Source organism: Acomys russatus, chromosome 18 (genome assembly GCF_903995435.1).
Source record: "Acomys russatus chromosome 18, mAcoRus1.1, whole genome shotgun sequence".
NCBI classification, from domain to species: Eukaryota; Metazoa; Chordata; class Mammalia; order Rodentia; family Muridae; genus Acomys; species Acomys russatus.
Window position 1 is genome coordinate 9,781,337 of NC_067154.1, and position 25,660 is coordinate 9,806,996.

Below are 25,660 nucleotides of genomic sequence, written 5' to 3' on the forward strand. Positions count from 1 at the left end.
CCATTCAACGGATATAAAACATATCCTTTAAGCAGCCTATGGAATGTCCTACAACAGACCACAACATAAGTCTCAAGAAACACACAAACCCACCCAGCCTCAAACACTTAACCTTTAGCAAGGTGTCAGAAACAAACAGGGGAAAAAAGAGAGAAACTGTTAGATAAGCTAGCTATTCACATAGGAAATCATGAAGCTAAGTCTGTATCACTCACAGTGTACAAATATTACTTTAATATAGATCGAAGACCTTACTGTGAGATGTGAAAGGAGGCATACACAAAGCACAGGAACAGGCAAGAACTTGCCAAAAAGGATGCTAAAAACACCAAGAAATCTCAACAACTGAAAAATGGGATTGCATGAAATTAAAGAGCACAGCCAAGGAAATGCTTAGTAAAGCGAAGATTGCCTACAGACTGGGAGAAAACCTATGCCAAGTCTACATCAGAACTGAAGGCAATGTCTAGAATATATTAAGGACTCCAAAAGCTTACCACCACTACCCAGCCAACAAATGAGCTGAGTAGACAGTTTTCAAGTGGAGAAATACAGGTAGCCAGTACATATTTGAACAAGTAAGTGTTCAACATCCTTAACCAGTGGAATAACGCAAAATAAATTTAGCTGGAGGGTCCATCTTAATCAAGTCGGACTGGTTACGACAAATGACCGCTGATGCTGATGCGGATGTGTACAGACAGGTAGACTTACTGGTGGGCATATAAACTGAATGTGGGGTTGTTAAAAATCTGATAAACACCAACAGGTTTCTGAATTCATAATGACCAAAACTTAAACCCGAACCAAGCACACAAGGGCTCTTAAGATGTTTCTGGAAGTGCTCCTTGTATAGCTTTGTGCGGCTTCACCGAAGCCCTGGTTCTGCACACACAACACATGCAGCATGCCCTGAGCACCCCACTGTGCCACACCCCAACAAATGCTGCCTGAAGCACTTTGGCTCAGACTCAAGAGGATTGCAGCGATTTGACTACGACACTTTGTTTTCCTACCATCATTCCTTATCATGTTAGTACCAAATTCGTGTTATCTTTGTTGTGGTTTCAGAACTTTTGATTTTAAAAATCAAATTTGTTTCATTTTTTAAAAAGAAGTATCAAATGATTTGGGGGTGTCGCTGTGACTAAATAGAAAGAGGCTGTACAAAGAGCTCGACGGTGGGGAGTCCACTGTGCAATCATGAGGACTGGGGCTCAGGGCACAGCCACCATGTCACTAGCCAGGTGTCTGGCACATGCTTGTAAATACAGCTCTAAAGGCAGACTGATCTTCTGGAGTCCTAGGTTCAGGGAGAGACCCCGCCCCAGAAGACTATGTGGAATGATGAGGCCACCCATGGCCTGTCCCAGCCTCTAGGATCATACCTCACACATATAAGTAAATAAATCTTCATGAACAAGACGCTGTCTGGCCCATGCACCCTCTCTTCTCCTCCCCTCACTTATTATAGAAGCAGCCCATTAACCTGTTAACTGATCGTGGCCAAATGTAAGAGGCCAGAGGCCATTTCCTCCAACTTCTTACCCTGACTACTGTCCCCCAAAGACTGGCAGGAACAGTCTACCAATTACCAAAGGAGATGAAGATCAACCTGGACAAACAGCTGAAACATCTGCCCCTCTGCCCGAATTTATTCATAATGCTGAACCTAGTGATGTCCCAATGAACACCTAGAAACTCTAAGCCTCTCTGCACCAGCGTTGTCAGTACAGACTCCTGGCAGGAAAGGCAATGAGGCAGACACTGCCGTGTGACCCCAACGCCATGGGGACAGCTGCTTGAGTAATTTTTATAATTTCATTAGTAGAGTCAGATTTTGTTAATTATCCTCCTAAATATGAAGACTTCAGGACTGCTGTAGGAAGACTGACACACAATGCTTGCTCTTAAGAGGCTGGTGCCTGTAAACTGCTTCTGCTTTGAGTTAGCATTCCAACTCTGTGGCTGATGTGATAGTTTGGACAGTTTGAATACAAAGTGGCCCCAGAGGCTGATGGGGCCAGTGCTTGGTACCCAGCTGGCAGCACTGTTCTGTAAGTGGAGAAGCTTGAGCTGCCGTGGGATCACTGGAGACTGCCTCTGAAGCATGGCCCTTGTCCTCTCCTCCTCTCCCACCCTGCCTCTGGTGACCCTGAATTAATTAACCCTGGGCAGCCCCAGTTCTCTCAGCTGTGAAGTCAGCCATCACTGTTGCTAAATAACATTTGCTACAATGCTCAGTAAGGGGAGTCCCCAGCAGGCAGACTTCTTTGAATGCAGTGCAGGAAACTTGAGACACAGACTAAATCTGATTCTTTACACTGCACTGTACACTGAATTGTGTACAACTCCACCACCTCATTTCAGGTTAAAATTTTAATCACAGTCCCATACTTGTGAGGGTAGGAAGAAGGGAGTGCTGGGAGTGGAATCCAGGACATTACAGGACAGGCAAACACTCTCCCAGTGAGCTACATCCCTGGTACCACAGTCTTAAGTTTATGTCAGGCCAGGCATCCCTGTAGTTCCCCAATCCTATTACAAAAAACTCAACCACACACTACCATTTCGATTACTACCACTTGAATGCAAAACTCCCAACAGGAAGGCTTGGGCACGAGGACTTGGCATAGTCGGGTATTCTGGTCCTGATGAGTGCTCCACAGGAAGGGTTGCACGTATATAGAGAAAGGCTTTTCAGGCAACAAGAGTGATGTCAAAATGATATACCGACAGGCAAGTTTTGTGAGAGCTTTAATGGCACAAAATGTTTATAGCTACAAGTTACACGTGTTCTGTAAACTGTAAGGAATGATACATGTGCTGACGAGACGGACAAAGGATGCATATCACTCTGGCTCCATTTACGCCAGGAGTTCCAACACCTGGTTCACTGTGAGATTCGTCTAATGGGCTGAGTCTCCACTTCACTCTACTGCGATCAAGTAACTCGTTGCGTTGTTCTCTGTGCCGCTTTCCTTTTGACTTAAACATGTGAGCCAGTTTTCAACCAACTTAAAAAATGAAACCTGCTCTTCATCCCAAATTGTAAACAGGAATAAAGCTTTTTAAACATTATCTTAAATTTCAACCCTTGGCTGGATTCTCCTTTGATAGGACAATCTGTTTTCACTCAACACGAACCTGTATAGGAGCATAAACGTCCTGTATGTCAGGCTGCAAATCAACACTGCACAAATTCACTGACGGACAGGTGTACTGTGACGTGTCCCATGATCTGATACTTTAAAAAAACGGCAAAACTAAATTTAGTTTTAATGTTGAAACAAAATCATAATTATCCCCAGAGTTCAATGGCACTGCTGATAAGACTGCTACTGAATTTAGAAGGAAGGTGACATCTGCCTGTAAGATCACCTGAAGAGTGAGTCTGCTCTGCTGGCTGGCGCATCAGCACTGCAAAAACCGTGCTGCACTTTAGCCTTGCCAATTTGATTCAGGCTCTTCAAAACAATAACAAAAAACAATAGGCCATCAGATTTACTTTCTTCCAAAGAAATCCAAATAAAGCACTTGAAATAAATAGGCAAGGAGCCAAATCAAGCATCACCAAGTTTAAGAGCAAGAAAGGAAAAGGGCAGAAGACGCCCACAAATCATTTAGACATTAAATGCCAGAAAAAAAATAACTCACAAATGTATTGGATATATTATCCTTCTTAAAGATAAACAGCTATGTTCTTGAAAAATGACAGAAATGTCTTCCTATCTGTGTTGCTTTCCACTTCCACATAATACATAGCTTATAACCTTTTATGAGAGAAGAGTTAGTTTCTGCACACTGGCAAACCTGGTTGCCGTATTTATTCAAGTCAGCCTGGTGTGCACACCATACAGGTTGCTAGCTTTGAAATTCACAATGGTCTGTAACTATAGCAAAGTCTACATCATAAACAGTAATTAGTTACATATAAAACAGAATCCTTCAGAGTCATGCTATGTTCTGAAAACCAATAAAATCTACTTGAGATAATCTGCAATCCTGACACTGTCTAACAATTTGGTCCTAAAGCTTCACATTTTAGAAACAGACAAAAGAAAGTCTGCCATTCAAAGAATTTTCTGAGTATTGCAGAACATCAGAAGTTTGACAGAACTGAGAGGACAACTATGTGAGACTGTCACAGGGGCTTAGGAGAGCCTAGGGATATCTTGAAAAGACTGCAGCCAACACAGGAAGTAAGGGACCAAAGAGAATAAATGGCATCTTTCCAGAACTTTGTCAACTGTTCTTAAAACCCACATGTTTTTGGAAGTGTGAAGGCTTCAGAGTGTAAGCAAAGCTTCTTAAAACAAGAAGCCTCTATTGACACCAAGAATCAGACTCGTTCCAAGTATCTTCTAAGGAAAAAAAAAAAAACTAGAAAAAACACATTAAAGAAAGTCATGAGAAATTCACATGCAGGTAACACATGAAAATACCAAATGCACAAAAATTTCAAAAGCAATTTCATGTATGCCTAGGCCCGAGGCGTTCCTTAGAAATAAGATTCTCTATCATAAAAAAAGACAGCATTGCAACACACTGTTAAAATCTGCCAGTATGTTTATTGCATTCTTCTACTTCCTGTCTGTCACTCACACAGGCTGCCTCCTACAAATGGAAGGCGGTACAGGAGGAAAAGAGTGGCTCCAAAGCTGGTTTAAAAGAATTTTTATTGCCCAGGATATTTTTTTTCCTTGTGTCTTGCTTTTTCTTTCTTTCTTTTTTAATTTTTGTTTTGTTTTTTTTGGTTTTGTTTTCTTTTATTAACTATAAATCCAAGCTTAAGGAAGCTTGTTTTTGTCCTGGAAAACAAAACAAAGACTAAACAAAGCTTTTATAGTATTGTTTGCAAACCTGATCTCATTTAGAAAGAGATGTCGTTGCACGGCTAGAACACAGCTTCTAGCATGAAAGATGCGGGTGTGGTCTGGTGGTACCAAGAGGAGACGATGCATTGTTGACAAGATTATAATCTGCTGGTGGCATTGCTGAAGAAAGCCCTTGCAAATTTCTAAACGACAGTAAACTCTGTTAGGAATCTCTAAAGTGTCTTACAGGCCAAAAAGGGAACAAGGTTAGTAAAATGCCTCAACAGAGTTTGAGTAAAATACTGGATTTGAGATCTTGTTACTGGACTTGAGTATGTAAAAATACGGTTGTAGGTGGGGATCATGCTTACAATAGGTCTCAAATTCAAACTACAACACACCACTTCACAGGCCACACTCGTCTCCAGGGGCTTTCGTTTCCCTCAGTAGGTGCTGGCAGAAGGTGTGCTCAGTCGTTTTCCAATATAGATGCTGAAAGGAAGCAGAGTGCATCATGTTCCATCCATTTCCACAATTACACCAGCCTGGCCCGCAGGGTGATCTCTACTGACAAGCTGGGAAATAGCTCTGAAAGTCTCCGTGCATGTTTCCCAGACTCCCTGAGCCAGCACTTGTCTTCTTCCTCGTATCTGCTAAACAAGGCCACTCCAAGTGAGCTACAGCCCACTGACTAGTGGGCCCGGGTGGTTTTATGGGACTCTGTCTACACTTTAAGTCAGGGCTAGAAAGCACAAGGGCAGTGATGTTAAAACCAGGTCATGCCAGGAAAGAGAGAGCCCTTCAAGCCCACAGCAGAGCCTCCCTAGACCCCAACTGTTTCTTTTTGGATAAAATGCTCTATTGCTATTTCAGATGTAGAGATGGTTATAAAACCAATGTTTTTAAAGCTAGCACCTAACATGACTTTCCAATGCCAGGCAAGAACATCGCCCCTTCAACAGCAAAAGCAATTAGGCCAAGGAAACGAGCAGCCCAACTCCCAAGATAATCATAGCCATTTTAAAGATTCCTTTAAAACACATGACTGTAGCATGAGTTAAACTTATTATTAAAGCAATGAAAACAGCAAGAAACACTGCAAGGCCCCAAACCAAGTGTTCAAAGGTAAATGAACTGCGCAGTTGACAGGAATTCAGAGTCCTCCCAAGTGCTTCCCCCTCCACTGTCTATGAATGCTGGCCCTGTCTTTAGGGGCCAATCCTCTACGCAGCAGAGACAGTGAGAGATGCACACCTCCCATGCTCCAGAGCGGGCACTTGCTTCTGCTATGCTGAACCACTCATAGCAAGATCAGGAATGACCCACTTCCCATGCATCAGACACAGAAAATGACTCACAGGGCATGCTCAGAGGACAGCAGGTAGGTCTTGAAAAATTAAGCTAATGCTTACGAACGGAAATCTTTCACAAGTGTATTTTCCTAAATATTCAAATCAAGGGGGAAAGCTATTAATTGAAAAGACATGCTGCAAGTTAATGAATTAAGGTAAATATGAGGCTGACTTTTAAATCGATGCCACAAAGTTAAAAGACAAAGACTGTACCCACAGCAGCCTACCAGTGTATTTGAGAACCGTCCTCCACAATAGTGTGTTTTACCATCTGGTGGGGAAAATCGTTTTGCATTTACTCCTCCATTTATATTTAATAATTTATAAATTACAATTATTTAAATTTTAAATAACTCAAAAAAAGAAAAATAATCATGGAAGAGCCCCTTGGGAAGTTCTCTAGGGAAGGAGGCAGTGCAGACCCTCTTTTGATCACCTTGGCTTCATCAGAGTACTTACCCAAGCCCCAAAGCCAACACGTGAGAGAGGAAGAGAGACGGGATAAACACCTTCAGGAACTCTGCAGAGAAAATGCCTCCTTTCTTCATGGCTCCACTCTTCCTCATGCTTAGAGACACAGCACGTTTAGGGTGTCTGAAATGGAACTCTCTGAGGAAGAAGTTCAGAGGCTGGTGTCAGAACACAAGTGCTGAAGATACCCAGGACTGGACCAGCCCCTGCATGCAAGCAGACAGCACACTGCCAGGACACGTGCAGTAACTTACTTGGGTGGGATGTTTTCAGGTCTACTGGACCAGTCTGATACCCAGTCTGCACTTTTCTTCAAAGCCTCAACTTCTTTCTCTCCTTCTACAACTTCTTCTTCTGACTAAAAAGAGGAATTCAAATAGTGAGAGGGGAGGAACAAGAGAAAACAAGAAAACCGGAAAAGGAAGACGAATTCTTTTTGTTACAAAAGCAAACTAAAAGCCAGGTGTGGTGCCACATGCCTATAATCCCAGCATTCAGGGAGGCAGAGACAGGCAGATCTCTGAGTTCAAGGCTAGCTTGGTCTACAAATTGAGTCCAGGACAGTCAAAGCTACACAGAGAAACCCTGTTTTGAAAAACCAAAAAGAAAAAAGCAAACTAAAAAGTTGTGCATTGGTTTTGTTTGTTTGAGACAGGGTTTCACTGTGTAGCCTTGACTGTCCTGGACTCTGCTTTGCAGACCAGGCTGGCCTCGAACTCACACAGAGATCCACCTGCTTACCCAGAGTCCTGGGATAGTCATGCTCCACCACAGCTTCGAAATTTTTATGTAGAAAACAACCTTTTTTCTAAAAGGGCCCAAAACTGACCTAATAGCATCTCAGAAGAGTGAGTAAGCCTGACAGAGGCTGCAGTGAAAGGCAGACTGTACCCTTGGGAAAGCCCTCTGACAGTGCTGTGGGGTTGGTGCGTTGAACCTGAGGATGCACTACATCCTTCTCAACATTCTAGTTCCTACACTCTATGTAGTTTCAATTGCATTTCAATTTTTCAGATATAGAGAAAATAAAGAGAATATATCAAAGAAAGAGGTGGAAATAAAGTGATGAGAAAGTTGGCAAGAAAATGTTGCAAATCACACTGCTGCCGACCACCTGAGACCAGCATTTACTAAAGCCGCTGCTCACACTCACTAACTTTACCTTCTGCACTCCATTCTACAGGTAAGGACAGGCCTTGTGGGGCTTGCTGAGGGCCTCACAACTAAAGGTAGAGGCCACTGCTTTCTAACCCAGGCAAACTGCCCCAAAGAATCAGGTATCTTATTTTCTGAAAGGAAATTATCATGAAAGAGGAATTATTATCTGAACATTTCTCAAGATTAGAAAACTATATTAGTCAAGTTTTTTTTGAATAATCTATTTTGAAGTGAGTCAGAAGTTAACATCTATTGTAACAAATAAGTGAAAATTATTCTTTTTATTGCTAGTGATAACCTAAGCTTTCAGGTCAGAAAAAAACAAAGACAAAAGCAAAAACAACAACAACAAAACCCCTACATTTCCACAAGCTTTTTCTTGTTTTTGTTTCTTTGAGAAAGTTCTGTTGCCTAGACTGACCTGGAATTCACTATGTGGCAGGCTGGCCTTTGACCTCCCAAGTGCTGAGATTACAGACTTAAGCTACCATGCCTGGCAAACTGTCTTATCAGAAACCAAGGGGATGATAAATTCTTAATAATGACACATTAGTTGTATTTACTCAGTTTTAAGGACTGTGAGGCTGTGACTCCAAACCATAATCTCCAAACTACTAACCCTCTGATTTTGACTGACAGGCAAAGCTACCTGACGGCTCCCAGGACGCTTTCCCCACAGCTGCAGCTCCTGGTGACTCGGCTGTCTGGAAAGGGAGCTTGAGCCTGGCTCTTTACTACCAAATCCAGGCCAAAGCTCGGGGATGTTTGCGTCCCTTTGTCAGCACAGTCCTTATCTAGTTCTGCTGAAGTTGGCAAATCCCACTGAATATCAACACAATGGAGCATTTAGGGCAGAGCTTTTCCCAGCAGGCACTGAGCTTACTCAGAATCATGAGCTGGCTCTGTGGAGTAACCCTGAAGTCATCCTCAGGCAGAAGCCAATCAGCAGTCTTGCTGCAGTCACTGAGCAGGATGTGTGCACACCACTTCTGAGTCTTCAGCCTCCTCTAGCTCATTCCTTTGTTTTTATTTGTTTGTTTATTTATGAGAGGTGGTGCACGTGTTAGAGCACATGTGTAGAAGCCAGAGGTCAACCTTCTTCTACCACGTCGGTGCTGGGGCTCCAGTGTTGGGGTGAACTTGGGTGGTCAGGCCATCTCACTGGCTCTCTCGTTCTTTTGGTTTGGTTTCAGTGATGCTGGAAACTTAAGCTCATGGTCTCCCACATGCTAGGCAAAGACTTTACTACCACACCCCAGCCTTACAGCAGTTCATTCTGCTTAGTTCCTCCGTTGGCCTCCCAGAACTCTTAACTGTTTACTGGTTTAGTTTACGGCTTTTTTTATTTGTTTTAACAAGTTGGTATTTTATTCTTTTCAGAGTAAACAGTGAGATTTGTGCTCTGAATTTTTCTTTCTTTGTTTGTTTCTTTCTTCCTTTCTTCTTCTTTTTTCAAGACAGGGTTTCTCTGTGTAGCCTTGGCTGTCCTGGACTTTGTAGACCAGCTAGCCTCAAACTTACAGTGATCCTCCTGCCTCTGCCTCCTGAGTATTGAGATTAAAGGCGTGTGCCACCACACCCAGCCTGAATTTTTCAAGATGATGAGATTTTGTCCAGGAGAATGAAGCAATTTATCTTTTGATTCAGATAATTGTTTTAATCTACAAACACATTTTTAACCTAAACTTTAATGTTTACAATGTCTCTGTATTTCCTTCATTATCTTAAATTTGCCAATCCCAGGGTTTTGCAGAGGGATGGTAAGACAGCCTCACCAAACAGTCCAAGCTGGCCTTGAATTTACTTTAGAGTCTAGGCTGCCCTTCAGCTCTCATGGTTCTCAGCCTCCCGAAACCAGACACTACAATATATATCATAACAGCACACTTAGCCCATTTTGAGGTTTTAATCATTTTCTTCTAATTAAAGAATACGGCAAAAGGGCACCTCACCTAACTATGTAGGACCCACACTTTGCTCTTCCCTCAAGACATGCTTCTGTTCAAAGATCCTGACCACCTCTGACAGTCCTGGGAGGTGAGGTTGGTCCTTATCTTCCACCTATTTAATTTTTCATTCTCTGGCCCACATCCAGTTCTCTTAAGGTCTCAACAGGGATATTAAACTGCACGCCTGTATCCGTGTACAGATAAACCATCGTCTCACAAGATGGAGAAGGAGGCTACTTCCAAAGACCTCAACCACACACTGGACCCATCCTAAAAAACAACAGTGTCTTCCTGAGACAGTCAAAGTGATATGTCTAGGAGCTTACAGAAGGGTTTGCCCTCTGCACTCTGTGGGCACCAATCTTTCGAGAAAAACACTCCATGGAAAACTTCTCACTCCTGAGGCTTCAGAATGCAATGAGGCTTGGGGCCTATCTCCGTATTTCAGCCAACAAACGTGACAGACTCTTGTGTGTTTTTCAAGTCAAAGTAAAACACACCTACCTGAGAGCTGTGGTCCCTGCTAGTGTGCATCTCAACATCAAACATGATCTGTCCATCTTCTTGTGGTGAAGGGCTAGGAGCGAAAAAAATTTAGCCATTAGTTTTTGTTTGTTTTTTACACTTTAGTTATTTTTCTGGAATGTATGTCTCTGTACATGGCTGCACATATGTCCTAATGTACACGTGAAGGTCAGAGGACAATTAGGAGTCTAGTCTGCCCTCCCACTATGTGGGCTCCCGGTAATAGAACTCAGGTCATTTTGAGTTGGCAGCAATCCCTTCACCAACTGAGCCATCTAGCCAGTCTTAGTAGTTTTAATTCTTGTTGTCATATCTTAAGACTTTATTAGAAAACAGAAAAATGAAGTTACAGCAAGATAGCTTTGAAACAGGAGCAAATCTGAAAGTCTATCTAACACCAAGTAAGTAAACTGTGTGTTGAGAGTAAGTGGCAGATGCACTGGAGTAACTGTGCAGAATGCTCTGACTTTGTCAGTGGTAATGCATGCCTTCACAATGACAAAGCCACAGAGAATATACGGCCTACTGATGTAGGAGCATCGCACTTCGTTGCGCTGCTGTCCAATAAGAGTGAAGTGATCTGCAAAGTCCAAGCAGCCTGACTTCTTCTGTAACAAGCCCCTGGACCTTAGTACAACTGATGGCATGCTGGAGGCACCACTCTGACCTCAAAACCCAGCACATCGGCCCCAACACCTGCCAAAAAAGGAACAAAGACCTACTCCATCAAAAACCTAGTCCATAATCCCAGGATCCAAGGAAAGTCCCTAAATGTACTAACTTTGCTTTTTTGGCTTCTGTAGTTTCGCTGATGGCTAACTGAAGTGTGACAGCCAGGATGTGGGTTTTGTGCATACAACACAAAGACTGGTGAGGCTCAGAGCGTACACGTTAAGAGTGTCCATGTGTGTTCCCTGATGGAATTCCCTCAACACTCTCTACATTGTTGTGTACAAACAACTCCTCAGTGTTTTTTAGGCACTTTTGAGGCTTCTGTGCGACAGGAACTGCTTTCATGGTCTTGCAAGGACTTGTCCTTTTCACTGTCATCCTCTTGTGAGAGTATACACTACAACTTTTAAAGGCTACATACATGTGTTGGCCATTTTATGTCAACTTGATACAGCTAGAGTCATTTTGGGAGAGAGAATCTCAATTGAGAAAATGCCCCACCAGACTGGCCCGTGGACAAGCCTGAAGTGAATTCTCTTGATTAATTATTGATGCGGGAGGGCCCAGCTCACTGTGAGCAATGCCATCCCTGGGCTGCTGGTCCAGGGTACCTTAAAAAATCAGGCTGAACAAGCCTGGAGGAGCAAGCCAGTAAACAGCACCTCATGGCCTCTGCTTTGGACTTCTCTGGATGATGCACTGTAAGCCGAACTATGAAGAAACCCTTTCCTCAAACTGCTCTTGGTCATGGTGTTCACCACAGCACAGAAACCGTAAGATAGTATGTGACACCACCACAGCCTGAATGCACAAGTGGATGAGAATACAGATGCCCCTTGTTAAGCCAGAAACCAGAGGTCTGCAAGATTGTAAAACAACTGCTATTCATAATAGTTTTGGTAATAGAGCTAGGTATGGTGATACACACCTTTAATCTCTGTTCATTTGAGGCCAGCCTGGTCTACATAAAAATTCCAGGACAGCCAAAGTTACATGGAGAGATTCCACCTCAATTTAAAAAAAAAGCAAAAGCAAAAACAAGAAACCCTAGCCAAACAAATCAAAATTTTGTTATAAGAAATAGTTCTTTCTTATCAAGGAAGAATTATTTATGGGTATGTGAGATGGCTTAGTGGTAAAGGTACTTGCCTAGCAATCTGAGCTTGATTTCTAGAACCTACCTAAAGTGTAAGGAGAGAACAGAATCCAAAAAGTTGCCTCTGACTACACATAATGCACTGTGGCACACATATACAATAAATTAAACTTTTTTCAAAAGAAGTCTTAAATGGAAATAGAGAAAAGTTCATGTCAAACAAGCACCTTATAAACTTAGAAAACTTTTATCTTGAGCAATCACCTCACATTTCAGAAGCTGAAGCACAGAATACACACAGGACAAAGAACTCCTGTCTTCAGTTTGTGCTGCTAACACTATGGCATCGAAAGGCCAGCCTCACACAACTATGACCAGACCTTGACAGTCAAAGTGTCAGGTCCCTATAAGCCCACAGAAGTCCTGTTCTCCCTGTGTACTCTATACTGTTGACACCATTCTTGCTAGAGAACTATTCCTTCCCTGGTAAAGTGTTCACACTTGTGGATTCAGACTGCCGTCAGGCTTGGAGCCCAGATCCTCTCAAACCACTGTTCTGTGCTTGTCCTGCACTGACAGCCAAAGGAGTAGCTCTAAGGATGGGTCCACACAGGGCTTTTAGAAACTGCCTGGGATGGCAAGATAGAACTCAAAGCAAGGCATGCTGGGACATCTTCTAAGCCACCACTGTTGGCTGTGGTGGTGGATCAGATCCACCTGCCTGTCTCTGGAGTGCTGGGATTAAAATGTGTACCACCACACCTGGCATGGAATAACTTTTAAACAAAACATCTGTAAAATAGGTTAGGCCCAGTGGTGGAGGCCTGGAATCCCAACTATTCTAGACTCTGGGGTAGGGAATTTTCAAATTCAGTGCGTGTCCAGGCTACAGAAACCAGCCTGTGCAATTCAGCAGGGCAGTTCCCAAACCAGAGAGTCCCAAGAGGGATGCATCTCAGCAGGGCAGCTCATGCCCAGCATGCTAGATGCACTGCACTCAGTCCTCAGCACCAAGAGGAGAAACTAGGGGGAAAGGGGAGATAGAAATGAAAGGGAGGAGAAAATGTACGTTAGCTGAGGCTACTGTCCAACAATCCTAAGAACCCTTTCACCTACATTGCAAGTCCTGTAAGAAACACTTCCTAATTACTTCAATTACACAAAAGTGAAATGGCACGAATATTAAAGGCACCTTTTCTGTTACAGTGCTGTACTATGTGTGTGTATATGTGTGTGTGCAGGTACAGGTGCATGTATTTGTAGAAGCTGAAAGTGACTCTCACTATTTACCTCAATTGTTCTCCATCTTATTTGTCTCAGCAAGACTAGCTGGCCAGGGAGCCCCTTGCTAGTCCTCTTCACATTCAAGACCAGAACTAAGCTGACCCAGGGAAGATGAATTCATAGTCCACCATACACATCACTGGCATCATAAGCTAAACAGATGTCTGCTGGGCGGTGGTGGAGCACACCTTTAATCCCAGCACTCGGGAGGCAGAGGCACGTAGATCTCTGTGAGTTCGAGGCCAGCCTGGTTTACAAAGTGATTCCAGGACAGCCAAGGGTACACACAGAGAAACACTGTCTCGAAAAACTAAAACAAAACAAAAAAGCTAAACAGGATGTCCAACAAGCAAGTGGCTTCTATATACCCTGTGAACAGCATACATGGTACCAACGATCAGGCTCATGCATGCACGTATACAAAAATAAGCCACCGAGGGCAGAAAGCTTCAGAATCCCAAATAGAAAGTTCTAGAAATCCTTTAGCAAGTCCCTGAATAGAAAACTTTATTCTGGGCAGGCATGATGGCACATACCTTTAATCCCAGAGACAGGAACTCTATGAGTCCAAAGCCAGCCTGGTCTACACAGTGAGTTCGAGGACAGCCCCTATCTCAAAAACAAAAACCCTATCTCAAAAACAAATAAAAACACTAAAAGACAGACCAATGCTGCAGCCTCCAAAATTGATGGCAACTGCTCAAAAAGAAACATTTACACACTGAGGACACACAGCAACAAGGCAAAGATGACACAAGAAATGGCAGAGTGCTCACTGTGCCAAACAGCCAACCGACCTGTCCTCCAGCTGTCTTGGAGACAGAACTGGGTCATAAGACATGTGGGAAGTTCAGGCGTGATTTAACTTCTCTTTTTCTCAAACAAATATTAACTATGCACTAGAGATGAAATGCAAATATCCACTCTCCTCCTCCAGACATAATCTGCCCTGCTGCTTCCATTTTTAAACACCCTCATCTTCCTGTGTATGTGCATCTTCAATGGTGAATAACCAACTAGCTGCAAATGAACCAGCATCGACTACCCTATGAGGCTAACATTGTGCCAGGAACTGCACTAATGATTTCTCCCTGTTTTTTGCAGATGGGTTATTAATTACTATCTGTTGATATGGAACCCAGGCAGGCCTTCAGCTTGTGGAATTCCTCCTGCTCAGCCTCTCGAGTGATGAGACTATCAGTATGTCTTACCTACATCCAGCTTAGAATTGTTAACGTTATTTAATACCTACCTCCTCAGGAAGGGGAAGGGGGAAAAAGCTCAGGCTGAAAATTCACTACGTATTTTCCTTCCTTCCTACATCTTTCTGTATTCTTACTCCTCATCACATAATAGTCGTAATGAGCAGAATTAGCTTCTCAGAGGCAAACAGCCACACAGTGAGATGTAAGCATCGCTTCCTCTGAGAAAATGCATGGGCTTCAGCACACTGTTTACTCAGAAGCACACAGAGCCACAGACATGACTTGCAGGTCCTATGAGACAAGCATTTACTGAGTGTCTCATGTGTGCCAGCCTGTTACTGTGAAGGGTCCCTGCCTCTCGCTGCCTAGAAAGGGAGACAGACTGTTACTGTGAGTCATAATATGGGCTCAAAAACAAAGGAAAATAAAATAAACTCAGATTAACTCTGTAAGTTAACATTAATGACACTAGATTTTATTTTCATTTTAAAATTGCATTTAGTTTGTGTGTGCAGATACATGTGTGGGTGTGCATGTGGGTGCACCAGGGGCCAACTTGCAGTCAGCTCTGTCTTTCTACCACGTGGGATCCAGGATGAAATACAGATCAACCAAGCTTGACAGCAAGGGTCTTTATCAGCTTAACCATCTTGTTGGCTGGCTGTTCAATTTGAAACTGATAAACATCTGAAAATAATTCAATCAGAGAATATAAATGATAATGGGGGTGGGTAATAGGGAGCATTCAGGTGGCTACACATTAGCTTTTCAGTTTTCAATTTAATTTAATTTTCTTGAGATAAGCTCTCACCACACTGGCCTGGAACTCAAGATATAGATCAGGCTGACCTCCAACTCACAGACTGCCTCTGCCTCACAAGTGAGATTAAAGGGGTCACCACCACGCCTGGCCTAGCTGTCCAGTTTAAACACGTACGCTACAATAAACCCAGAGGCCTATCTGTTAATGAATATTTAAGCAAATGAACTTTCCCTCACAAGATTAGCTTCATAGCCACTCAGCTTCTAACTTCGCAGGCAGGGCCTTCACTTACCTGTCACAGTGAGAACTGCCTCTGGAGCTGCTCTGTCCTGACTCATGCTGTGCATCCAGAAGGATCTTCTCCATGTCTCCATTGTGGATGGAAGACGAGGAAGGGACGTGCTCCAGGCCCCCATTCCTCCCGTTGCCATTCTCATTGCCATTGCTGCTGTTCATGGGCAGCTCCACCCAGGAACCTGTTGGACGGGTCAGATAATAATAAGTCATAACCACAGCAGGGCTGAAATCCCTCCTGTGCACACAGATGTCCACATGCTGAATTCAGATAAGAATTCTCACTTGCCTCAAACTGAACCCAAAGTGTTCTGAAGAAAATAAACATGAAGAAAGTCAGAGAGTAGATATCCAAAAACTACAGAAGATGTGCCTTCCAGCCACTTTTCTTTTTCTCTTTTTAAATAATTTATTTAATGTTATTTTATGTGCACTGGTGTGGGGTGTCAGATCCCTTGGAACTGGAATTACAGACAGTTGAGAGTTGCCATGTGGGTGCTGGGAATTGAACCTGGGTCCTTTGGAACAGCAAGCAGTGCTTTTAACCACTGAGCCATCTCTCCAGCCCCTTTTCTCTTTTTCTTTTGGTTTTTCAAGACAGTTTCTCTGTGTAGCCTTCGCTATCCTGGCTTTGCTTTGTAGACCAGGCTGGCCTTGAACTCACAGCGATCTTCCTGCGTCTGCCTCCCTGAGTGCCACTTTTCTTTCTGGTTAAAGGTTAATTTATGTCTAATCAGTGCTTTGGTGAAAGCTCAGGCTATTCTTCCAAACTTACACACCTCTTCTTCCTTTAGTATACAGGGTGCTATGTTAACCTTCAATGTTTCAGTTACACACAAACACACCTGCCATGTGTGCCACGGGACTCCTTGGCTCTTTAGGTGCATGTACACCAATTTAAACCAACATATGACTTAGCAACATCACACAGTTCATCTTAACAACTGTCTACTAACTAACACAAACTGCAAAGCCCCTGGAGGGAAAACCTGAATGCACTCAAGGCTCTCAATTAGTTCCCAAGCCCAGAGTATGCAACAAGGCAGCTGGTCCTTAATAAAGCCAAATGAAATAAAAAACTGAGGGGTGGGGGAGCACTGGCTCCACTCCACTGATGTGTCTCCCTCACTCTGCCTCACTCTTTCACCCAGTCCTCCTTCCTCTTCCACACTGAGCGTACCTTGTCAAGCAGTTCCTTCCCTTTTCTCTCCTAGGACCTCTACTTTCTTCTAGCGGTTTCATTAAGTCCTGAGGGTGTGGAGGAGGGAGAAGCCACCGCAGATGGGCTACTGGCAGGAAAGTTTGGTACAAATAGTTGAAGGGGGTGGGGCCACAGGAAAAGGGGATGGACTTTTATAATCTGCATGCTCTTGAAAATTTTTATTGGCCCAATAAGCTGGATGATTAAGGTTCTTAAAATGAAATAGTTATCAGTAACAGTAGTCAATCACCTTCACAAAAAAGCCATGCTCTACAGCAATGTGGCCAACAGCAGGTAAAACGCTCACACCTGCACTTGGGAGCCTGAGGCAGGGTGATGATTAAGAGTAAGTTCAAAGTTGGCCTAGGGTACAGAGTAAAGTCCTACCTCCAAAGAAAATGGAAAAACAAAATTTCCCTAAACCAAACCCCTACAACCTCCAAAATGTAACCTAGCACGTCAGGACCAAATCTCTAAATCCTTAGCAGAGAAGTTGGAATCCTCAAAGACAGCCTCAAACCCTAAAATGTACCCAAATGAGGCAATGACAGCAGATCCAGCAGGAGGGGGAGCTCACCTGAGGGAGGAACTCCTGTGGCTGGAATGGGACTACAGCGCTTAACCCCTCCAGTTCTCAGACTTACCAGTAAAAAGAGCTGGCAGCACAGTGGGGGCTACTTCCCAGAGCTGCCAGAGCTAACCACAGTGACATAAACTGCCAGCAGACAGCAGACTCTCACTCACTAAGGAGTTGCTAAAGAGTTAGCCTATCCTCTCCATCAAAGGCAGTCCCCCAACCCCGCCAGCAGTCTTGAAATCATCAACTATTTCCAAACAACACAGGCACACAACATCTGGCCTCATTCTACACCTGCATGAAAATGGGCATGGATGAGAACACAAGGATGAGCACATAAAACCAGTATCACTAAGAGATCTAGCACAGAAGAATTTAATTAAATATTCAGAGTGCCCATGGATTGCATACGGATGTGCCAGAGCACATCTAAATTTAGAGCTCTGTAAAATATTCTAGAGGGAGGGACAGAGAGAATAAACAATCCTTTCCCCTACTCCCACTGCTTCTAGGATTTTCAAAGTCTGTTAAAACCAATGGGATCGGCACTTGTAGACTGCCCAATTAGCAAAATCAACAAAGCCAACACAGGGCAGGGCTGCTCCGGAAGGGAGGAGCACTACCCAGGACTCCAGACAGGTCTCCAGACAATCAACATGTGTCTGGAGGACCTGATCAAAGGAGGACGGTGCCCACAGAGCCTGGGTTTCTGTTTCACTTTCCTGAAGGACTTCCAAGCCACCATGTACACATATTAAACACACACAGTTGCCACCCTAACATTAGCAACTTGATAAAGACCCTGCTATGGCCAACAGCCTAGAGCACACTGTCCCCATGCCTACTGTAAGGCGGAATGTCTTCACTTAGAACACAGTAGCACCACAGTTAACAGTACAGACTGAAGCCACAGCCCGTGCTAATGCTTACAGCTTATACCCGAACAGGTGCCTTAGCCGCTGGGTCTCAGTTTCCTATCTGTAAACAGGGATAACAGCTGTATCCATTTCAGAGTTACTAGAACGGCATGACTAAAGCCCAAAGAAAATCAGCACAGACAAGTACCACATACAGGTCAGTCACTATAAGTACATTCTGTATTTCTTCAAAATCACTGGATTACAGAAGTACGTTTTTGACCTCAGAAATGTCAGCCCATTATAAAATCAGGGCTGAAGAGATGGCTCAGCAGTTAAGAGCACTGGCTGCTCTTGCATAAGACCTGGGTTCAATTCCCAGCACCTACAAGGAGACTCACAGCCATCTGTAACTTCAGTTCCAGAGGATCCCATACCCTGTTTTCTGGACTCCTTGGGTACCAAGCAAACACACTGTGCACATACATGCAAGGCAATCAAACCACTTACATATAGAATTTTTAAAAAATACCATTTACTAATTACTGTAGCAGCTTTTTTTTCTAGATTCAGATTCCTTTTTTTAAAAAAACATATTTATTTATTATAATTTAGTCATCTTACATCCCAATTGTTATCCCTCACTTTTATTTTCCTGTTCCCACCCTCATTCTTCCACTCTATTCCCCTCCCCCAACCCTCTGATGGGGGTGGGGCTCCTCCCCACACCATCTGACCACAATCTATCAGGTCTCATCGGGATAACCTGCACCCCCTTCCTCCGTGTGCCTGCAGGGTTTCCCTGCCATGGGGAAGTGATTACATGGAAGGCATGCCTGCTGTCCCTACACCCATGGAGAATGAGCTCTATGTGCATTGGCTAGATCTGAAGAGGGTCTAGGTTCACGGCATGCATTTGTCCTTGGGTGGTACAACAGTTTGTGCAGGCCACCCTGGGTCCAGATCCGCCAGTCTTGACATCTCCTTGTGGGACTCCTGAACCCTCCGGGTCCTTCCATCACCCCATTCTTCCATTCCACTCTCAGTGCTCCACCCAGAGTCCAGGAGCAAGTCCCAGCATCTGTCTGGATCCGTTGCTGGGTGAGGTCTCTCAGAGGACATCTATGTAGGACTAATATCCATTTATAAGAGAGCCATAGGTGTCTTTCTGGGTCTGCATTACCTCACTCAGGATGATCTTTTCTAGATCCATCCATTTGCCTGCAAATTTCAAGATTTCCTTGTTTTTAATAGCTGGGTAGTATTCCACTGTGTAAATGTACCACAGTTTCTTTATCCATTCTTTGGTTGAGGGACATACAACTTTTTTTAAATCTTAAACACAAAAACCTAACAAATAATTCTTCTCTCATTTCTAGTCCCTATTTTTGTTGTTGGCTTTTGTGGTACTGGGAGGCTGAACAAAGATACAACAGGTCTATTAAACAAGTGTTTTACCCCTGTATATAACCCAAGCTTTGATTTTGATTTTCTGGGAACCATCTCATGTAGCCCAGGTACATCTCAAAAGCCAACATCGCGAATGCACACAGGACCTGGCTTCCATTCCTACTTCCTGAGGAAATCATCTTAAATGTTTCACATGGAAATTTCTGCAAGTTTTTTTCCCCCTTATGAAATGATTTTTGGGAGCTGAAGAGATGGCTCAGCAGTTAAGAGCACTGGCCGCTCTTCCAAAGAATCTGGGTTCAATTCCCAGCACCTACATGGCAGCCCACAGCTGACTGTAATGCAGATCGAGGGGACCTGACACCCTCACAAACATACATGTAGGCACAACAGCCATATACATAAAAGAAAAAGAAAAAAGAAAGAAAAAAATATTTATTTTTGCTTTTCAAGACAGGGTTCTCTGTGTATCTCTGGCTGTTCTGGAACTCACTTTGATTTCAAAAGAAAAAATATTTTTAAAATAAACAAATGGTATTGTATTTATGTGCCTTTTAAGTTGGTGGTTTGCAACCTGTGGCATAACCCCTTTAGGAGTCACACACCAGATATTCTGCGTATCAGACTCATAGCAATAGCAAAATTATAGTTATGAAGTAGTGACAAAACTATTTTATAGCTGGGGGTCACCACATTATGAGGAACTATATTAAAGGGCTGAAGCATTGGGAAAGCTGAGAACCTCTGCGCTAAATACTGATTTTTACTTAAAACTTTAAAATGCCTTTCAATGTTAGTAAATGTATTCTTTTGAATCCTCTGAATCTCATTTTTTACATTTTTTTCAATTTCGTGTGTATGGGTGTTTGGCCTGCATGATGTCTGTGCCCCACATGCATGCCTGGTGCCTGTGAAGGCCAGAGAAGGGTGCCAGATCCCCTTTAACTGAGTTAACAGTTATGGACCACCACTATGTGGGTGCCAGGAATCAAACCTGAGTCCTCTTTAAGAGCAGTCAATGCTCTTAACCGTTGAGTGCTTTCTCTTCAGCTACCTGAAATCTCACTTTTTATAAAGACACAGCTCACTTTAACCATTATGATGGTAGGGATTGCCCAGAAGACTGCATTCCCAATATTTTATTACACCGAGGGCTTCAGTGAGCACTCTGAAAGGTGATCTGGCAGTATGTAACAACCAGGTTGAAAGGCTAGATTATTCTTAAGGCAGCAACTGTCTTTTAGAGATAGTCCAGGAATGTATATGTGAGCATCTGTGTAACTGCATGTGTGTGTGACAGTGCTCACCCTCAGCTAGTTCCTCAAGAGCCATCCTCCTTGCTTCCTGAAACAAGATCTCTCATTGACCTGGAATTTGAAAACTAGGTGAGGGGGGCCTCTGCCAGGGAACTTCTGCAATGCCAGAATTCCAAGGGTGGACCATTGGCTTTCCAAAGGTTCTGAAGAACTCAAACCATGATAGTTACAATCACTAATGATGGAGCCATCTCTGTGGCCCATACAGTATTCTCCATGGAAGCATGCAGTGCCACAGGGAAAGCTAGGTACACACTCCTTACAAGGAGACCTATTAGACCAGCGTGATAACTCACATCTGTAATCTTGGCTCATGAGTCTGAGGCAGGAGGGTTGCTACAAGCTCAAGGTCATCCTGGGCTGTACAATGAGACCCTGTCTTGAAACAAAGCTAAATAATCTGGCGTTGATAACAGAAATAGAAACTTTAAAAACATTAGCTTTTCGGTATGACACAAATAAGAAAAACAGGTGTGTGGGGAGCTAGTTCTTTTTGTCATTGTCTTTCGCTACAAGCCTAGATGGGCTTGAACCTCACTCATCATTTGGTTTGGGTTACCTTAGGCCATGATCTTGCCTCAGCCTTCCCCATGGTAGGATTATGTCTTAACAGACAAACACACATGGCTTCTTGTTCCACCTAACTCACTCACAGTCTCAGGTTCTCTTAATGTGCTTATTCTGCCAAGTCTCACAAAGTCCCCTCTTACTTGGAAAGGAAACAAGGCAAAGATTTCAAGTCATCCAAGAAATACATGGAGGAAACCACCTCCCAGTTGTTCTCTTCCTAACAAGGAAGCTTTAAAGAGCGAGCTGGAGCTGTCATTGTTAAAGAACTGTTTACATGTTGAAAGCTGTTTCTCTGTGCTGGGGGAGGCCTTACAGGTCCTGGCCACTAACTGGTCATCACACTCACGCTGGCAGCTTGCAGCCCCTAAGCTTCTCACCAACAGTTAAATCCTTTTACACATCATGGGAAACATTTCTCATTTTCTCCCAACTTTTCGGCCACACAAGTCACAGGCACACAGTTAGGGGTCCTCAGAGCTGCTTATTTGTTACTAGATACTGGGATCCCAGATAATCAATCCTGCAACAGTTCCTGGCTCTTCTACAAGCCACTACACACTAGTGACTGACAAGGGGGTGGCATCTCATGTGTTGGCAAGAGCACCATCCATAGGTTTTCAAAAGAAAAGGCTATGATTCCAGTTACATCAGCGTTATGATTCTGCTCTCATCTTCCTTACGGCATTCCTGCCATCTCCTATGTGTCTTACTCATATCTAGAGGAACTTGAGAGTTTTCTTAATTATAAAAATAGCAACTGGAAACATCCTTTTAACTTTGAGAGAAGTTTGGTTATTTGCCCTCCAATTTGTTTTTTTGTTTTTGTTTTTTTTTTTAGTTTTGGTTTTTCGAGACAGGGTCTCTCTGTGTATCTCTGGCTGTCCTGGACTTGCTTCGTAGACCAGGTTGGCCTCGAACCCACAGCAATCCACATGCCTCTGCCTCCTGAGTGCTGGGATTAAAGGCGTGTGCCACCACTGCCCAGCTTTGCCCTCCAATTTGTAATGAAACCAGAACAGTCCCTCTACAGTGGTAAACAACAGAATTCGAGAAAGGTTTCACTGTTTCAAATACATCAATAATTTGAGCTGGAGAGATGGCTCGGCTGTTAACAGCATGCACTTACAGAGGACCAGAGTTCAATTCCCAGCACCCATATCTGCTTGTACTTCAGCTTCCAAGGATCTAACACCCTCTTCTGGCCTCTACAGGTACCTGCACTCAAGTGGACATAACCCAACGCAGGTATAAATATATATAATTTAAAATAATCCTTAAGAAATTGCAGTAATTTACTATTAAAACTCTGGTGTCGGGCTGGAGAAATGGCTCAACTGTTAAGAGCAATGTCTGCTCTTGCAGAGGACCTGGGTTTGATTCCCAGCATGGTATGGAGGCTCACAACCATTCCAGATCCAGAGGATCTGATGCCCACTTCTGGCCTCAGGGGTACCAGGCATGCACATGGTGTGTGTGTGCACACATACATGCAGGCATACTCACACACACACAATAAAATTAAAATAACAGCAAAACCCTCTGTTGTGATCCCTGAACTAAAGGGGAAAAAAAAAGTCCCAAACCAGAGATAATGTGTATGTGTTTCAGCTCCTGTTTTTTCCACAGTTGTGGAACTGTAGCCAGCAAAGTGCCTGGACTTATCAGCAATTCAGATAATATTAGATGCCTGAGTAAGTTTGTTCTGCTCATTGCTTTAAAAAAAAAATTACTTGGAGCAATCAATAAGGCTTGTTTTGTTCAATGTCCAGGATTGCACAATGAGCTTTAAAAAGCAAACAAAGTGACAGTAATTAAACCTGGCATCATCTAACAGCTTTTCAGTAACTTTCAAAAGTGCAACTTAGCCCAAGCACAACAGTGTCTATCTAGCAGGTTTCCCAAAGTGACATCTGGTATCACCTGTAGGCCATAAAAGCTACTAAGGACGAAGCAGAAGCTGAATGGCCCATGACAAACGCCTCCCAGATCTGTCAGACTCTGGGATAAACAATCACAGAGAGCTCAGCCCTCTTCTGCTGTTCAAAAAGAATGCAAGGGAAGGGAAAATCCCTTTGTGTTTCACAAACTCACATGGCAGGCACTGAGCACAACTAACTCAGGGGGGCTAGGCAGAAGCTACGCATATAAATAAGCATGCCCGCCCAAGAGAAGGCTCCTGAAAACACCATGGGGACTCAAGACACAACCAGGGCTTCTGGGAATAAAACAGACCAGGCATCTCTTCAGTCTTCTCATTTCTAAAAACGTATGCTGAAGATGGGTAAAAATTTCAAATTCTGTGTTATGTGCTATAGAATTAACCTTGATTTAAGGACACACTGACTAAGTCTTTTTAAAAGCCAGCATTTAGAGAAGTTATCAAATATTGCTTAACAAAATATGGGGCAAGGGCAGAGTATCTTAAAAATACCCAAGTTCTTTTTTTTTTTTTTTTTTTTAATTATTAATTTTTTTTTGGTTTTGTTGTTTTCTGGCACAAAGTCTTACTCTAGGGCCCAGGCTGGCCTCCACTTCGACAGCGCTGGAATGACAGGTATGTGCCACCATACCTGTATGGTATGAGCCAGCCTGTAGGCTCGACAACAGCTCTTCACCAAACTGTTCTGGCCACTCTGGAAGCACCCCCCAAAGACACTGCCTGACCTTTAAGCATCCAAATGGCTTTTAAAGAACTTCAACTAGCCATATTCAGACTACACCCCCACTACCTCTTTCACTTAAAAGTACATACAGAAAGGTTGGGCAAGAAGGTCTGGCGATATCATAATAACAGGGGACACTCTGGGGACAAGATGTCTGATCGCAACTCGATCCTGACCATCAACTTCCAATTGCCAATACCTGGGCCCTGTGTCTGTTGTATTTCCTGAAGTCCACCGAAGACTTAGTGATGGGTGTGATCTGAGATGTGCTGGGCACTCAATCCATTTAATCTAAGAAATCTAAGAAAGACTATTGGGGAAGCCCCTGGTATGGTGGCTGACGCCTGTCATCCCAGAATATGGGAGGTGGAAGGCAGGAGGGATCAGATCATCTGCAGCTACACTGCTAGTTCGAGGCCAGCCTGAGCTACATGAGACTGTCTCGGGGGCGGGAGGAGAGAGAAAGTAGTAAAATAAGAATTCAAGGTTAACAACAGGAAAAACAAAAAACAAAAAACCACCTCACTTGAGGAACTTGGGAATTTTTCAGGAAAAAAAAAAGGTAAAAGTCAGGGGCGGGGCAAGCTCCCTGCAGGAAACTCCGTAGACCTCTGGACTGGCTTGTGGTAGGTAGCAAGCGAGCCCTGCACGCACACCTGCGCGGCCGCACGTCCACCCGCCACGCCCGGCCCGCCGCGTCCATCCCCAGGCGTCCCCGCCGCACGTCCCCGGTCCCGCTCCGCTTGCCAGCTCTAGCCCGCCCGCCGCCCCCAGCTGCGCGCGCCGCCGGCTCCCGCAGCCCGCCGCGACCCTAAACCTCAGCGCCTGGAGCGCAGGCCGCGAGCCAGCGCCGAGCGCCTGCTCCTGACGGGAGCGCGACGCTGTCAGTCACCCGCGCGACCTCAGCCCCGACCAATGGGCTGACGTCTGCTCCCGCCCCCCCGCACCGCGGCGGCTGCTGCCGCCGAGGAGCGGCTCCTCCTCCCCCATCCCTCCGCCGAGTCCGGCGGCCCCGCGCTCACTGTTGAGGCCGGCGGGCGGCGGCAGGGACTGCTCCCCTTCTTCACAGTTGTTGTTGTTGTTGTGCAGGGGCGGCGGAGGCTCGACTAAGTGAGACATGGTCGGGAGACTGGGAGCGGCGCGGCCGCAACACGACCGTATCCGGCTCTTGGGCAGCAAACACAACAAGTCGAGTCCCCTCCCCGCCCCCTTTTCTGCGCCTGCGCAGTCCCTCCCAGCGTGACATCAGGACCCTCCCGGGCCACGTGATGACAACACAGGCGGCAGGGTGGCGGGGTCTGAGCTTGGGGGGGAGAGGGCGTGGCCAGGCCGGGCTGGGGGCGGAGCATTCGCGCGGGGGCCCGGACGTGGGGGTGCGAGAGTTTACGCTGACACCGGCGCCAGAAACGAATTCCTGCCGGAAGGGCTGAGCGAGGAAGTTGGCACTGGGTCGAGAACGGGGAGTAGAGTGCAGCCCGGA

The 25,660-nt window shown here is 44.5% G+C and overlaps 1 protein-coding gene across 2 annotated transcripts; it reads right to left on the bottom strand.

The window, feature by feature from the left end:
- Positions 1-4,551: 4,551 nt before the first annotated feature.
- Bnip3l (BCL2 interacting protein 3 like) lies at positions 4,552-25,400 on the bottom strand. 2 transcript variants are annotated; one of them, XM_051160752.1, is made up of 6 exons: positions 25,203-25,400; positions 15,585-15,768; positions 10,252-10,324; positions 6,895-6,998; positions 6,629-6,778; positions 4,552-5,309 (listed from the first exon to the last, which is right to left on the bottom strand). In XM_051160752.1, the coding sequence occupies exons 1-6, from the start codon at positions 25,297-25,299 to the stop codon at positions 5,261-5,263; spliced, it is 657 nt and encodes a 218-aa protein (XP_051016709.1). In that variant the 5' UTR covers positions 25,300-25,400; the 3' UTR covers positions 4,552-5,260. The 2 variants fall into 2 exon arrangements, with proteins under 2 accessions (XP_051016709.1, XP_051016710.1); XM_051160753.1 differs by lacking the exon at positions 25,203-25,400 and adding an exon at positions 24,707-24,852.
- Positions 25,401-25,660: the final 260 nt, after the last annotated feature.